Raw genomic sequence first — 13,925 nt, 5'->3', positions numbered from 1 at the left:
GCCATTCTCCTTTCCTCCATTAAATCCTCACAACAACCCTGAAAGGTAGGTAAGACTGAGAGGGTGAGACCGGCCCAAAGTATGCGCTTCCAGGGCAGAGCAGGGATTCGAACAAGGGTCTCCCAGTTCCTAATGTGGAACTCTAACCACTATACTACATTCTGTAGAATCTCTGTAGGAGGCAGAATTCAAGGGACTTCTATCTCAGGGCTTTTCTGCACACAATAAATATAGTGAAATGCTTGCCTTGTGAAGACACTATATTCCAGGCACTCCGCATGACATTGCCAGCAAACTGCTTGCTACATTCGCCATTTTAAAGTGGTAGTTGGGGAACTGAATAAAGTGGATTCACCAGCCTAAAAAGCTCCTTCCCGCAGTGGACAACCAACACACTACAAGCTAGAGAAATGTATGGAGGTGAAGAAGTGCTGTCTCCGCCTCCAATGTCCCGCCCTCACACCTCCCTCCCTCTCCCTTCTCCCAGGGACGGGATATTTTTTTAAGCAAACAGCCTGGAGCAACGAATAGGTATTCAAGCATGCAGGCAAAACCAAAAAGAATTCTTTCCCACAGTTGTCACACAAAGCATGCCTCTCTATAACTGAGAGCCTATTTGGTGTTGAGGGTCAGTTTGGTGTTGAGAGCCAGTTTGGTGTAGTGGTTAGGAGTGCGGACTTCTAATCTGGCATGCTAGGTTCGATTTTGCACTGCCCCACATGCAGCCAGCTGGGTGACCTTGGGCTCGCCACGGCACTGATAAAACTGTTCTGACCGAGCAGTGATATCAGGGCTCTCTCAGCCTCACCCACCTCACAGGGTGTCTGTTGTGGGGAGAGGAAAGGGAAGGTGATTGTAAGCCGCTTTGAGCCTCCTTCGGGTAGAGAAAAGCAGCATATAAGAGCCAACTCTTCTTCTTCTTCTTCTTCTTCTTCTTCTTCTTCTTCTTCTTCTTCTTCTTCTTCTTCTTCTTCTTCTTCTATAGTCCCCCCCAAAAAAAAATCAGGAACAAGATTAATTTTTAAATGATTCATGACTCATGATTCCATAAGGGAATTATAAAAAGCACTATGATTAGATGCATGGGCGTTTGAACAAAGAACTATTAATTAAAAATAAATTGGCGGGCATCGTGGGACCTTTAAAAAATGAGAAAGGGGATTGGTTGGCTGGCTTGAGTGACAGGCGGAAGAGAGTCATGGATAAACCATGTTGCTCTCTTCCACCATTTCCAGCAGTGCTTGTGGAGTGTAAGAAGCACGAAAAGGCGGCAGACTACAGCGAGATGGCAAGAAGGTGAGGAATGGCCAGAGGCTCGATAATATTTAGCGCTATGCCATTTAGCTTGTGTAACACTATTTTTAGCAATGTGCGGAAATGCCCTCAGTTCTGGTCCCTCCCCAAATGCTGTTAATTAATCTCTCCATCTGCCCAAACCTGGTCAAGGGCAAAGGTTTGGGCACTAGCAAGACTCAGCTAACCTATTTCATATCCCACTTTTCTCTACCCAAAGGAGTCTCAAAGTGGCCGACAATCATCTTCCCTTCCTCTCCCCACAACAGACACCCTGTGAGGCAGGCAGGTGAGGTTGAGAGGGCTCTCAAAGAACTGTCACCAGCACAAGGTCTCCCAGCTGGCTGCATGAGGAAGAGGAGTGCATGTGGAGAATCCAACCTGGTTCCCCAGATTAGAAACCGCTGCTCTTAACCAGGATACCACACTGGCTTTCCTAGCAGGGTTACCAGGTACCCTCTGGCCACTGGGGGCGGGGGCGGGGGGAATGAAGAGGGGAGGGTTGTCAGATCCAGTTTGGGAAGCTCTTAGATATTTGGGAATGGAGCCTGGGGGGGGAGAGGGATTTTGGTGGGGTGCAATGTCACAGAGCTCGCCCTCTGCAGTGTCCCTTTTCCTCCAGGGGAACTGATCTCTGCGGCCTGGAGATGAGCTCTATTTCCAAGGGATCTCCAGATCCCCCCCCCCCGGAGGCTGGCATCCACATATCCTAAAGAGATTACTAAGCCAAGGCAAGGATTGGGGTTGACTTCATCTCAGCTACTAAGCAGGTCTGCTTCTAATTAGTACTCGGCTGGGAAAAGCACACTTTTCAGTGCCAACGCGATTTCAAAAAATCAGCTAAGCAGTTGTTTAAATTGCTCCCGTCAGAAATTGGAAATTGCTCCCATCAAATTGTAAAGCAGGGGGCATAGGCTGGATCCTGCTCTACCTGCTCAGGTCCAAAAGACTTTTATATGAACAAGCATTTACAGTGAAGCCCCTTCCTTCCGAGGAGTGGCTGGGGAGTTGGGAACTTTTTAGCTTAGAAAACAGACCAGGGGGGGGGGGGGGGGGCGCATGAGAGAGGCTTATAAAATTCTGTACCGTGTGGAGAGGGTTGACCAAGATAAATGTTTCTCCCCTTCCCTGAATATTAGAACTTGAGGGCATCCAATGAAGCTGATGGGCAGTAGGTTCACTACAGGAAAAAAAGGAAAGCCCACTTTACACAGGAAGTGATCAAAATGTGGGATTCGCTGCTGGAGGATGTAGTGATGGCCACAGGAATAAATGGCTCTAAAAGGGGACTAGATAGATTTCTGGAGAAGAAACCATTGCTGTGAGGAGGCCAAGGCCACCCAGTTGGCTGCATGTGGGAGAGCAGGGAATCAAACCCTGCTTGCCAGGTTAGAAGTCCACTCTCCTAACCACTCCACCAAGCTGGGAGAGAGGCCATTCATTAACTCAGGGGTAGTCAAACTGCGGCCCTCCAGATGTCCATGGACTACAATTCCCAGAAGCCCCTGCCAGCATTTGCTGGCAGGGGCTCCTGGGAATTGTAGTCCATGGACATCTGGAGGGCCGCATTTTGACTACCCCTGCATTAACTCATCAATGCATCCATTCATCATAGGGTTGCCCTAAGTCAGAAGTCAAAGGAGGGCCTTAAGGCACACAAAAGTGGGAAATGCAGTGAGGTCTGGAGGGCCCTGCCTCTGTGTGTGTGTGTGTGTGTGTGTGTGTGTGTGTGTGTGTGTGTGTGAGTGAGTGTGTGTGCAGGGGCTCAGCAACTCCCAGCATCCCCGGGGCCTGGTGTGGGGAGGGGGGTTCCCCAAGGGGACCTGCCACCCAGCCAGGGGTGCCTTAGCCAAGCCCCCACTCCTGCAGCCTCCTCCCCGCAAATTGTGTGTCTGGGTGTGTCCCAGGGCCAGGTTTCCCATGCGGCCACCCCGGCCTCTGGGGGTCGCCGCCTCCCTTCTCGGAGGGCAGGCCATCCCTCCATCCATCCATCCCTCCATGCATGCATGTGAGCGAGGGCGCTGGGGGAGGCCCTTCCCTTCCCTTGCTTTGCCGAGCCGGAGCCCAGCCCAGCCCAGCCCGCCCAGCAGCCGCCCGGATGCATGACTTCATCCTTCCGCCCGGGTTTCCTTGATGAGGCAGGGCTGCCCCGGCGCTCGGCACAGACGCTGGTCCAGGCTGCCGCCGCTCCGCATTCGTCGTCCGGCTCCCGCGGCGCGCACACCGGCTCCCGCTCGCCCCGGCCCGGCCGCCCCCCGCCCCCGCCCCGGCTCCCGCCCTCGCGCCTCTCGCCCCGCGCCCAGCCGCCGGCATGTCCGAGATCCTGCCCTACGGCGACGAGAAGGTGGGCCGCTATGGGGCCGACTCGGAAGTCAGCGAGCTCTCCTTCAGCTGCCGCCTCCAGGACACCAACGCCTGGGGCAACCAGTCCAAGCGGCCACCCAAACTGGGGCAGATTGGCCGAGCCAAGAGAGGTAAGGCTGCGGCTGCGGCGGTCCCCGGCCCCGGGATTCTCGGCTCCCACCCCAACACCCCCCCTTCCCGGGCCGGGGACGCTTCGGGTCTGGCTTCCTTTGGCTTCCCCCGTCCCTTTTGCACGCGTGTCGCGCCGATGTGCCTTGCCCGGTCCTTGCAGGCGAGTCTCTGCCTGACGCAGGGCTGGGGGGCTGGAGAAGGGCTGTTTTCGCTCTGTGGTCCCCCAAGGCCCCCTTCTGTCCAGCCCACCCCCCCCTTCAAGATCCTCTGGCTCCGAGCTGACCCCTGGGCCGCCCGGGTGCCACCTCTCCCGGCCATTCCAGGCGCGCACCCCCGGGATTCTCGCCTCTCAGCCCCGCTCCTTCCGCACGTCCCCCTGGCTGCGGCTCCCTCTTTTAATCACCTTAGCCTGCCCCGCGCTCCCTGCGCGAAACATCTGGATATGGACCGGGAGCCATTTTCCTGATTTCTCCCTGCCAGATGTTCTAAGGGAGGGGGAATCGCGCCCCAGAACCCCAAAGACCCCCGGCAGGAAGCCCCCCACGGGCGGCGGCGGCGCTGGGGGGGGGGAGACGACGACTCAATCTCCCAAGCTCTGCCGGGTTCCTTGCTGACGGCGTGCTGTTTTGTTGTTCTCTTGTCGTCCGCAGTAGTGATCGAAGACGATCGAATAGACGAAGTGCTGAAGGGCATGACAGACAAGTCGCCTTCCGGGGTATAAATCGGTCAGCCAGGCGCCTGCACCCAGCTGCAGACTGATCACTGAATTTTTAAAAAGCACTTTCGGCTGTGCATGTTTGTCGGGATTGTGAACAACGGAAGGCGAAATAAAAAGAGAGCGAGAGAGAGAGAGAGAGAGAGGAAGGGGAAAGCGAAGGAAGGAGAATGAGGCTGCTGGCAACACCCTCCACCCCCAACCCAGACCCCCCAACCGAAGAGGGAACCGATGGGGGTCACCTCGCCCTCCTCTGCACCCAACCGAGCGTCAAAACACAAAGGGGCACACAAAGAGACCGCGACCACCCGTCTCTGGCCTCATTTCCTTAACACCGCACCGCCGCCCGACGCCACCGACCGCCCAGGCGGCCCAGCCAGACCCTTCCAGGCCGATGCGGCCCTTGCGGCGGCGCCGGAGCCATTGCGCCTCCGAGGGAGCTGTCCGCTTCAGCACCCCCGGCCCGGCCCGGCGCGCCCAGCGGCCGCCCGCCCGCTCGCCCGCCCGCTTGCCTCCGCGCCCCAGCTTCTGGCGCTCTTGCCCGCTGGGGAGCTGTCCATTTCAGCACCATGCCCGCCGCCGACGCGCTTGGCTTGCTCGCTTGCTCGCTTGCTCGCTTGCTTCCCCCCCCCCCCACACACACACACCTTTGCTTGGCTTTTTGTGCCGCTGAGCCCACCGCTGCGGCAGTTTCTTCGCCTCGATGCTGGGGTGCTGCTTGTGACTCTTTCCCGCCCGCCCACCCCCTCGCCCCCTCCCCTTCCGTCCCGACCTCAGCCAGAGAGCTAGAGTCTTCTCCCACCCACCCACCTCTTTGTTAGAGCCCTCTCCCACCCACCCTCGCCTCTTTGTCTTGGCTGACCCCGCGCCACAGCAAACGAACGTGCTGCTGCGTCGAGAGCTTCGTCGCCACGGGATCGCCCGGGGCTCTCCGTTTTTAGGGGGGTGCGTGGAGTTGGGGGGGGGTCTCCTTTAGCAATGCACTTTACACCGGTCACTTCCCCTCTCCCCCCCCTCTCCCGGGGCGCGGTGGTGGTTGGGGGTGCTTATGTAGCTGACACCCGCAAAGACCCCGAAATACGCAGACACGCTCCCCCAAAGGTCACCGGCTCGTCGTGTTTGCAGTTAACATCTCCTGTATTTCAGACCAGCAGCCATTCTGTTCTCGACAGTCTCTCTCCCGCCCCCCCCCCCTCCCCCTTGACCCCAACCTACCCCGAACCCTCAAGCCGTTTGCAAAATACCAGCAGTTTGGACGCAAACCCCGAAGCCAGCAGCGTGGAGTGGAAGACGATATTTCTGACCGCGGACGGACTCTTAACCTTCAAAGGCAGTGGGTCGTTTTCTTGCTGTCGAAAGACATCTCGCTCCATCGTTATTTGCATGAGCTTCCTGGTCTCGGTGCCACGTCTCAGTGCCACTGGTCACCCCCCACTATGGCACGCTTCTTTTTTAAACAGGATCTCCTCATATTTGTATTTTTATATCTGAATCTTTGTTAAACAACAATCTGCTAATGTCAAACAAAAACAAAACAAAACAACAACAGTTGCATCAAAAGATTGTTTGTCTATTTTTTTTTCCTTTTCTTTTTCTTTCCCTCTCCATCAGACAGAGAGATGAGGTCATTAAGAGGGATTTCCTACGGGAAGGCAGGTATATATATATATATTTTTTAAAAGATGGCTCTCTCTTAATTCTATATCAGTATTGGACAGGACTTCTTGAATGTGTTCCAAGTTTTGCACTCATCATAACGAGAAATGTATTTAAGAGTCTTCTACTGTGATCCATGGCTTTGAACGCGGGACTTCGTAGGGATATCATGAATTTAGAAACAACAATAAGGGGGGGAATTAATAATATTGCACTGTTTATGAATGTGTTCAGATAACTCGCCGGTTATTTGATGCCTCTTTCTTAGGAGGGGACGTTCAGAGTTGTTTTTAATTTTGTACTTTCATTTCGTTTGATTTTTTTTAAAACAAGAAGACGCTTACTCTTGTGGGTCGTGCATGAGAAACCACCCTCTTTTCAATAATATACGACGAAATTTTATGACGACGACGAAGCAAAAAAAAATAACAATAATACAAAAACCTACTGTCATGACATTCTAAGAATGACTCATTGTAAATTTCAATCCCATTTTTCACTGTACTGGTGAACGAAACCCAATGAATAAATACATACATGTACTGAAAGGGAAACAGCCCCGGCTGCGTGTCTTCCTTAGCAACAACCCTTTCGACGTGGGTCGCCCAGCTGGCCACTGCGACGCCTCCGTCGGCCTTGAGGGACGAGGCAGCTTGGAAAGGCGTCGCTGGGGAAGGGCAGGCCCCGAGCCAGGTAGCCCTCCCGGGCCAGAGGCTTGAGGGGGGGGGGGAGTAGGTCCTGCCCAGGTAGACCCGGGTTTTCAAGGGCTGCCTCTCACCTCCACGATTGGAAGCTCTGCTCTTGCCTGATTTGGGCGGTGAGGGGGTAAATGAACTAGGTGTTGTGTTTGTGTGCCTGTGTGTGTGTGTGTGTGTGTGTCAGTGAGGAGTTTTTGTGTGTGCGTGTTTGTTTTTGGCTTGACAGACAGCAAAAGAAATCCAGGCAGCAGCTGAATAGCCTGTGGATCTTAAACGATTTTACCAGATTGTCCCTTTGGGAGAAAAGAGGATTCTTGGGGGGGGGGGGGGAGAAGGAGAGACCTTGCAAGACGTTCCTCGCGCCTGCATTTTGTCCGGGGGGGGGGGGTGGTCTGTCCCTCAAGGAGGTGGCTTGGCCGCGGCAGAGGAGCCAGGGTGGTCTTGTCCCTCTCCCTCCCCCCCCCGGTGGAATGGTCGTGTCAACCAGGGAGTCGTTCAAAGCCTCTGCCCTTTGCGCCTTCCCGCCCCCCCCCCAAAGAACGCCAAGGCCGTGCGTGAGCTCCGTGGCCCCCTTCCAGACCCGGAGGCCTTCGGAATGTCCTTCACAGCCGCGGTGGGGGAGAGAGAACTTGCGGAGGCTGGAAAGGAGACCGGCCGCGATGGCTTCCCCTTCCCTTCACCCTCTGCAGGGCGGTCAGGTTTCCTCCAGCCGCCGTTCGTTCTCCCGTGTGTGTGTGTGTGTGTGTGAGTGCGTGCTTGGGGGGGGGGGGTAGAAGCTCCGAAAAGGAGACGGTGGCACAGCTGCAGACAGCCGGGCCTTGCCAACGCAGCGCCGCCGCCGACCAGCCCCGTCGAAATAGACGTGCCCAGCCGTAGGTTTGCAAGCTGGGGAAGGGGAGAACGCGCCCCCCCCTCCTCCCTCTCCCGGCAGGGCGATGGGCACAGGCCCTGGACTAGGGCCAGAGCCAGGCCCGTGCAAAGCAGACGCCCCGGATGCCTGGACGGACTACGGGGCAGAGACCCGAGAGAGCCTCTCCCGTCGAAGAGACCGCCGCTGCCGTCTCGGTCTCCCGCGGTGGCTCCGGGTCTTCCGCCTCCCTGGAGTCCCCAAGGGATGGCATCGCAGGGACCGGGCCTCCGAGAGGGTTCCTGGCCTCCTGATGCTCAGCATCGCTCTCCTGGGGGCGGGGGGGGGGAGCCTCTGGTTCTTTGGCCTCTCGCATCCCTGCGTCCTCCGCCTGCCGTGCGCAGCTCTTGACCGGGCTGCAGCCGCCGATGACGCGGCTGGCGACGCCTCGGGCTCTTCTCGGCCCCGCTGGGCAAGCAGATCCCTTGGACAGATCCCCTTCCCCAATGGCCGGCTTCCTTCGTCACCTCCCTGCCCACCCCCCGAGGTCCCCGGGGGGTCCCGCCTGGACGCCTGCTGGAGTCTCGCCCGGGAGTCGGGCCTGAATCGAGCCCCGCGGAAAGGGCCCAGAGGGGAGGCAGAGGAGAGACCCCCCCCCCCAGAGATCCCAGGTCATCCCCTTCTCTCCCCCTGCACAGTTCACGGGGGGCATTCGCTCCCGGACGCCACTGGGGCGGCTGGGATGACTGCTTCGTTCTTCTACGCTTTTTCTGGCTGCCAAGAAATCCGAACTGTCACGGTCGGGGCTAAGGTGGGTCTTGTTTTCTTGGAGCCAAACAGCAGCCCTTTCTTTCTTTAAGAAAACCTCACTCTGTTCAGGGGCAAAGCCCAAGAAACGTAAATTCAGATTAATGTCCTTCCTTCCTTCCTTCCTTCCTTCCTTCCTTCCTTCCTTCCTTCCTTCCTTCCTTCCTTCCTTCCTTCCTTCCTTGCTTCCTTCCTTCCTTCCTTCCTTCCTTCCTTCCTTCCTTCCTTCCTTCCTTCCTTCCTTGCTTCCTTCCTTGCTTCCTTCCTTGCTTCCTTCCTTGCTTCCTTCCTTCCTTCCTTCCTTCCTTCCTTCCTTCCCCTCCCTCCCTCCCTCCCTCCCTCCCTCCTTCCTTCCTTCCTTCCTTCCTTCCTTCCTTCCTTCCTTCCTTCCTTCCTTCCTTCCTTCCTTCCTTCCCTTCCCTCCCTCCCTCCTTCCTTCCTTCCTCTCCTCTTCCTTCCTTCCTTCCTTCCTTCCTTCCTTCCTTCCTTCCTTCCTTCCTTCCCCTTCCTACTTCTTTCAGTCCTCCCCTCCCTCCCCTCCTCCCCCTCCCCCTCTCCCTTCCTTCTTTCCTGCCTTCCCTCCTTCCTTCCACCCTGAGTCTTCTCCCTCCCTCCCTCCCTCCCTCCCTTCCTTCCCACCCCGTATCATTTTCCTGACCCAGAATGTCTGTCCTGTTGGCATGCTGCTGTGAAAGTTTTGCTCTTACCAGCTGTTGTACGCACATCTCTATAGGACTGATGTCTGATTGCTGCAATCTCGGTAGAGGGCTAAGTAGGCAGCAAAAGTCAGTGGTAGCAGAACTGGCCGTATGTCGTGCACCAACAAGAAGGCAAAACATCAAGGTGTAGACCAGATCAATCCTGAACTCTCCCTGGGAGCTCAAGTGACTCAACAGAGGCTGTCATACTTGGGTACCCCAATGAGAAGACGAGGGTCACTGGGACAGACCAACATACAAAGAAAAGTGGAAGACTGCAGGGGAAAAGGAAGACTCAACATGTGACAAATCATTTTAATAAAGGAAGCTGCAGCCCCCCGTTGGGAGCCCACTTGGTGTCCTGGTTAAATAGGGGCAGCCTCTAATCCGGTAGGATGGCTTTGATTCCCCACCCCTCCACCTGCAGCCAGCTGGGTGACCTTGGGCCAGTCACAGTTCTCTCAGAGCTCTTATCAGTTCTGTCAGAGCTCTCTCAGCCTCGTCTACCTCAGAGGGTGCCTATTGTGGGGAGAGGGTGGGAAGATGATTGTGAGCTGCTTTCAAACTCCTTTAGGCAGTGAAAATCAGGATAGAAAAACCCAGGTGCTCTTCTTCAGTTTGCAAGACTTTAGGATGGCTGGCAGTAAGAGGTGATTTGGCTGGCCATCAGTTCACACAGTTCAGAAACTATTCCACTATCACACACACACAACTGACTTATCAGGTCTGCCTCTGTTGTGATTCCTTCCCCTTTCTAGCGAAGCCCCTGTAGAATCTGTGTTTGGTACTTCCTTTTTAAAAAGGATACTGCAAAACTGCTTGCTTCTTCTGTTTCCTCTTCTCAATGATTCTTGGCTCAGTCTAACATCTAATACCATTGCACTCCAAACCAAGCTGCCGAATTTCAAAGTCCAGCTGCCTCGTTCCAGCTTTAATGAGAAGCCAGCGATGGCTCTGCCCGAGTATATAAACGGCTAGATAATCCTAGATTCTTTTTTCCCCTTCCTAATTTGGAAGTTTTTTCTCGGTAACTCTTCACAGCCAGCCCCCCCCGGATTGGAGAAATAGGACACAACTTCCCAAGTTTGGCATCCTTCCCCTGAAAGAGATGGACATTCGTTTTCAGATGCTTGGCCTGTATGTTCTACTCAGGGTAGTAGCAGTTCCCCAGGGTCTCAGGTAGAGACCCTGAGACCCGGGAGAACTGCTACTACCCGGAGTAGAACATACAGGCCAAGCATCTGATTCACTCCCAGGCAGCTTCATGCACTGGTGTTCAGGGCTGTCTTAATAGCATTACACCATGGGGCAAAGCAGTGTGTGGCCCCGGCTGGGTGACTTTGGGCTCGGCACAGCATTGATAAAGCTGTTCTGACCAGGCAGTGATATCAGGGCTCTCTCAGCCCCACCTCCCTCACAGGGTGTCTGTTGTGGGGAGAGGAAAGGGAAGGCAAATGTAAGCCGCTTTGAGACTCCTTCGGGTAGAGAAAAGTGGCATATAAGAACCAACTCTCTTCTTCTTCTTCAGTAATCTGGGTAAGATAATGGAGCAGATAATAAGGGAGTGATCTGCAAACATCTGGAGGACAATTTGGTGATCCAAGGAAGTCAGCATGGATTTGTCTCCAACAGGTCCTACCAGACCAACCTGGTTTCCTTTTTTGACCAAGTGACAGGTTTGCTGGATCGGGGAAATTCAGTTGATGTCGTTTACTTGGATTTTAGTAAAGCTTTTGATAAGGTTCCCCATGATGTTCTGATGGATAAGTTGAAGGACTGCAATCTGGATTTTCAGATAGTCAGGTGGATAGGGAATTGGTTAGAGAACCGCACTCAAAGAGTTGTTGTCAATGGTGTTTCATCAGACTGGAGAGAGGTGAGTAGCGGGGTACCTCAGGGCTCGGTGCTCGGCCCGGTACTTTTTAACATATTTATTAATGATCTAGATGAGGGGGTGGAGGGACTACTCATAAAGTTTGCAGATGACACCACATTGGGAGGGCTGGCAAATACTCCGGAAGATAGAGACAGAGTTCAACGAGATCTGAACACAATGGAAAAATGGGCAAATGAGAACAAGATGCAATTTAATAAAGATAAGTGTAAAGTTCTGCATCTGGGTCAGAAAAATGAAAAGCATGCCTACTGGATGGGGGATACGCTTCTAGGTAACACTGTGTGTGAACGAGACCTTGGGGTACTTGTGGATTGTAAACTAAACATGAGCAGGCAGTGTGATGCAGTGGTAAAAAAAGGCAAATGCCATTTTGGGCTGTATCAACAGGGGCATCACATCAAAATCACAAGATGTCATAGTCCCATTGTATACGGCACTGGTCAGACCACACCTGGAGTACTGTGTGCAGTTCTGGAGGCCTCACTTCAAGAAGGACGTAGATAAAATTGAAAGGGTACAGAGGAGAGCGACGAAGATGATGTGGGGCCAAGGGACCAAGCCTATGAAGATAGGTTGAGGGACTTGGGAATGTTCAGCCTGGAGAAAAGCAGGTTGAGACGGGACATGATAGCCCTCTTTAAGTATTTGAAAGGTTGTCACATGGAGGAGGGCAGGATGCTGTTTCCGTTGGCTGCAGAGGAAAGGACATGCAGTAATGGGTTTAAACTTCAAGTACAACGATATAGGCTAGATATCAGGTAAAACAATTTCACAGTCAGAGTAGTTCAGCAGTGGAATAGGCTGCCTAAGGAGGTGGTGAGCTCCCCCTCACTGGCAGTCTTCAAGCAAAGGTTGGATATACATTTTTCTTGGATGCTTTAGGATGCTTTGGGCTGATCCTGCGTTGAGCAGGGGGTTGGACTAGATGGCCTGTGTGGCCCCTTCCAACTCTATGATTCTATAATTCTATGCTTTAGGATGCTTAGGGCTGATCCTGCGTTGAGCAGGGGGTTGGACTAGATGGCCTGTGTGGCCCCTTCCAACTCTATGATTCTATGATTCTAATCTCAGGGCTCTCTCAGCCTGACCTCCCTCACAGGGTGTCTGTTGAGGGGAAAGGAAAGGGAAGGCAAATGTAAGCTGATTTGAGACTCCTTCGGGAGAGAACCAACTCTTCTTCTTCTTCTTCTTCTTCTTCTTCTTCTTCTTCTTCTGCTTCTGCTTCTGCTTCTGCTTCTTCTTCTTCTTCTTCTTCTTCTCCTTCTTCTTCTTCTCCTTCTCCTTCTCCTTCTCCTTCTCCTTCTCCTTCTCCTTCTCCTTCTCCTTCTCCTTCTCCTTCTCCTTCTCCTTCTCCTTCTCCTTCTCCCATTCTACACGTAGTTTAGTGCAGGTCCTTTCCTCTGCTGCCAACAGGAACCTTTCCCTGCCCTCCTCCAATCAACAACCTTTCAAATCCTTCAAGAGAGCCATCCTGTCCCCTCTCAGCCTCCTCTTCTCCAGGCGGAACATCCCCAAGTCTCTCAGCCTTTCCTCCCAGGGCTCAGTCCCCAGGCCTCGGATCATCCTCCTCGCTCTCCTCTGCAGCCTCTCCATTTTGCCCACGTCCTTTTTGAAGTGTTGGGTCCTAAAGCTGTGCTGCAAAGTGCTGGGAAGTGGTAGCTGGCTTAGGGTGACCCCCGTAGGGGTTTCAAGGCAAGGGGCGTTCAGAGGGGGATTTGCCATTGCCTCAGCGGCACAGTATGAGCCTCTTGTGGCGCAGAGTGGTAAGGCAGCAGGCATGCAGTCTGAAAGCTCTGCCCATGAGGCTGGGAGTTCGATCCCAGCAGCTGGCTCAAGGCTGACTCAGCCTTCCATCCTAACGAGGTCAGTAAAATGAGTACCCAGCTTGCTGGGGGGGTAAACGGTAATGACTGGGGAAGGCACTGGGAAACCACCCCGTATTGAGTCTGCCAAGAAAATGCTGGAGGGCGTCACCCCAAGGGTCAGACATGACTCGGTGCTTGCACAGGGGATACCTTTACCTTTACCTTTACAGCGGCACAACCCTGGGCTCCCACCCCCTCTGGGCTCACATCCAGCCAGGGCTGACCCTGCTTAGATTCCAAGATCTGGAGAGCCAGTTTGGTGTCGTGGTTAGGAGTGCCAGGTTTGATTCTGCACTCCCCCACATGCAGCCAGCTGGGTGACTTTGGGTTTTCCATGGCACTGATAAAGCTGTTCTGACTGAGCAGTAATCTCAGGGCTCTCTCAGTCTCACCCACCCCACAGGGTGCCTGTTGTGGGGAGAGGAAAGGGAAGGCGACTGTAAGCCGCTTTGAGCCTCCTTCGGGTAGGGAAAAGCGGCATATAAGAACCAACTCTTCTTCTTCTTCTGCCCAGACTGGATTACACTGGCCATCCAGGTCAGGGCATCTCAAAGGGAGGCCTTGTAGCCAAGTGGACCTCTCAGGGGTCCAGCACCATCAACAAGTTGCGGGATAATGAGCACATCGCAAGGCACCTGCAGTAGGAACATAAGAAAGGCCCTTTTGGATCAGACAAGTGGTCTCTCTAGTCCAGCCTCCTGCCTCTCACAGTGGCCAACCAGTCCCTCTGGAGAGCCAATGACAGGGATAGCCATCTGACGGAGAGGCTGATTCTGTGAAGGTTCAAGGGGGCAGCAGGTGACAGTGGATGAGTGATCGGGTTGTGAGTGTCCTGCATAGTGCAGGGGGTTGGACTAGATGACCCAGGAGGGCCCTCCCATTATTCTATGATTCTAGGGCAGAAAGGCCAAGGCCTTCCTAAGGACATCAGAAGAGCCCTGCTGGATCAGTCCAGTGGTCCAACCGATCTAGCA

The 13,925-nt window shown here is 54.2% G+C and overlaps 1 protein-coding gene across 2 annotated transcripts; it reads left to right on the top strand.

Moving 5' to 3' along the window:
* Window positions 1-3,291: 3,291 nt before the first annotated feature.
* CAMK2N2 (calcium/calmodulin dependent protein kinase II inhibitor 2) lies at window positions 3,292-6,695 on the top strand. 2 transcript variants are annotated; one of them, XM_077348218.1, is made up of 2 exons: window positions 3,292-3,767; window positions 4,422-6,695. In XM_077348218.1, the coding sequence occupies exons 1-2, from the start codon at window positions 3,605-3,607 to the stop codon at window positions 4,487-4,489; spliced, it is 231 nt and encodes a 76-aa protein (XP_077204333.1). In that variant the 5' UTR covers window positions 3,292-3,604; the 3' UTR covers window positions 4,490-6,695. The 2 variants fall into 2 exon arrangements, with proteins under 2 accessions (XP_077204333.1, XP_077204332.1); XM_077348217.1 differs by having other exon boundaries at window positions 3,359-3,767; window positions 4,419-6,695.
* The last annotated feature ends 7,230 nt before the right edge of the window (window positions 6,696-13,925 follow it).

The sequence above is a fragment of the Paroedura picta genome, chromosome 8 (genome assembly GCF_049243985.1).
Source record: "Paroedura picta isolate Pp20150507F chromosome 8, Ppicta_v3.0, whole genome shotgun sequence".
NCBI lineage: Eukaryota > Metazoa > Chordata > Lepidosauria > Squamata > Gekkonidae > Paroedura > Paroedura picta.
Note: the sequence above shows the minus strand (reverse complement) of the source record. Positions and strands in the feature narration are given on the sequence as shown.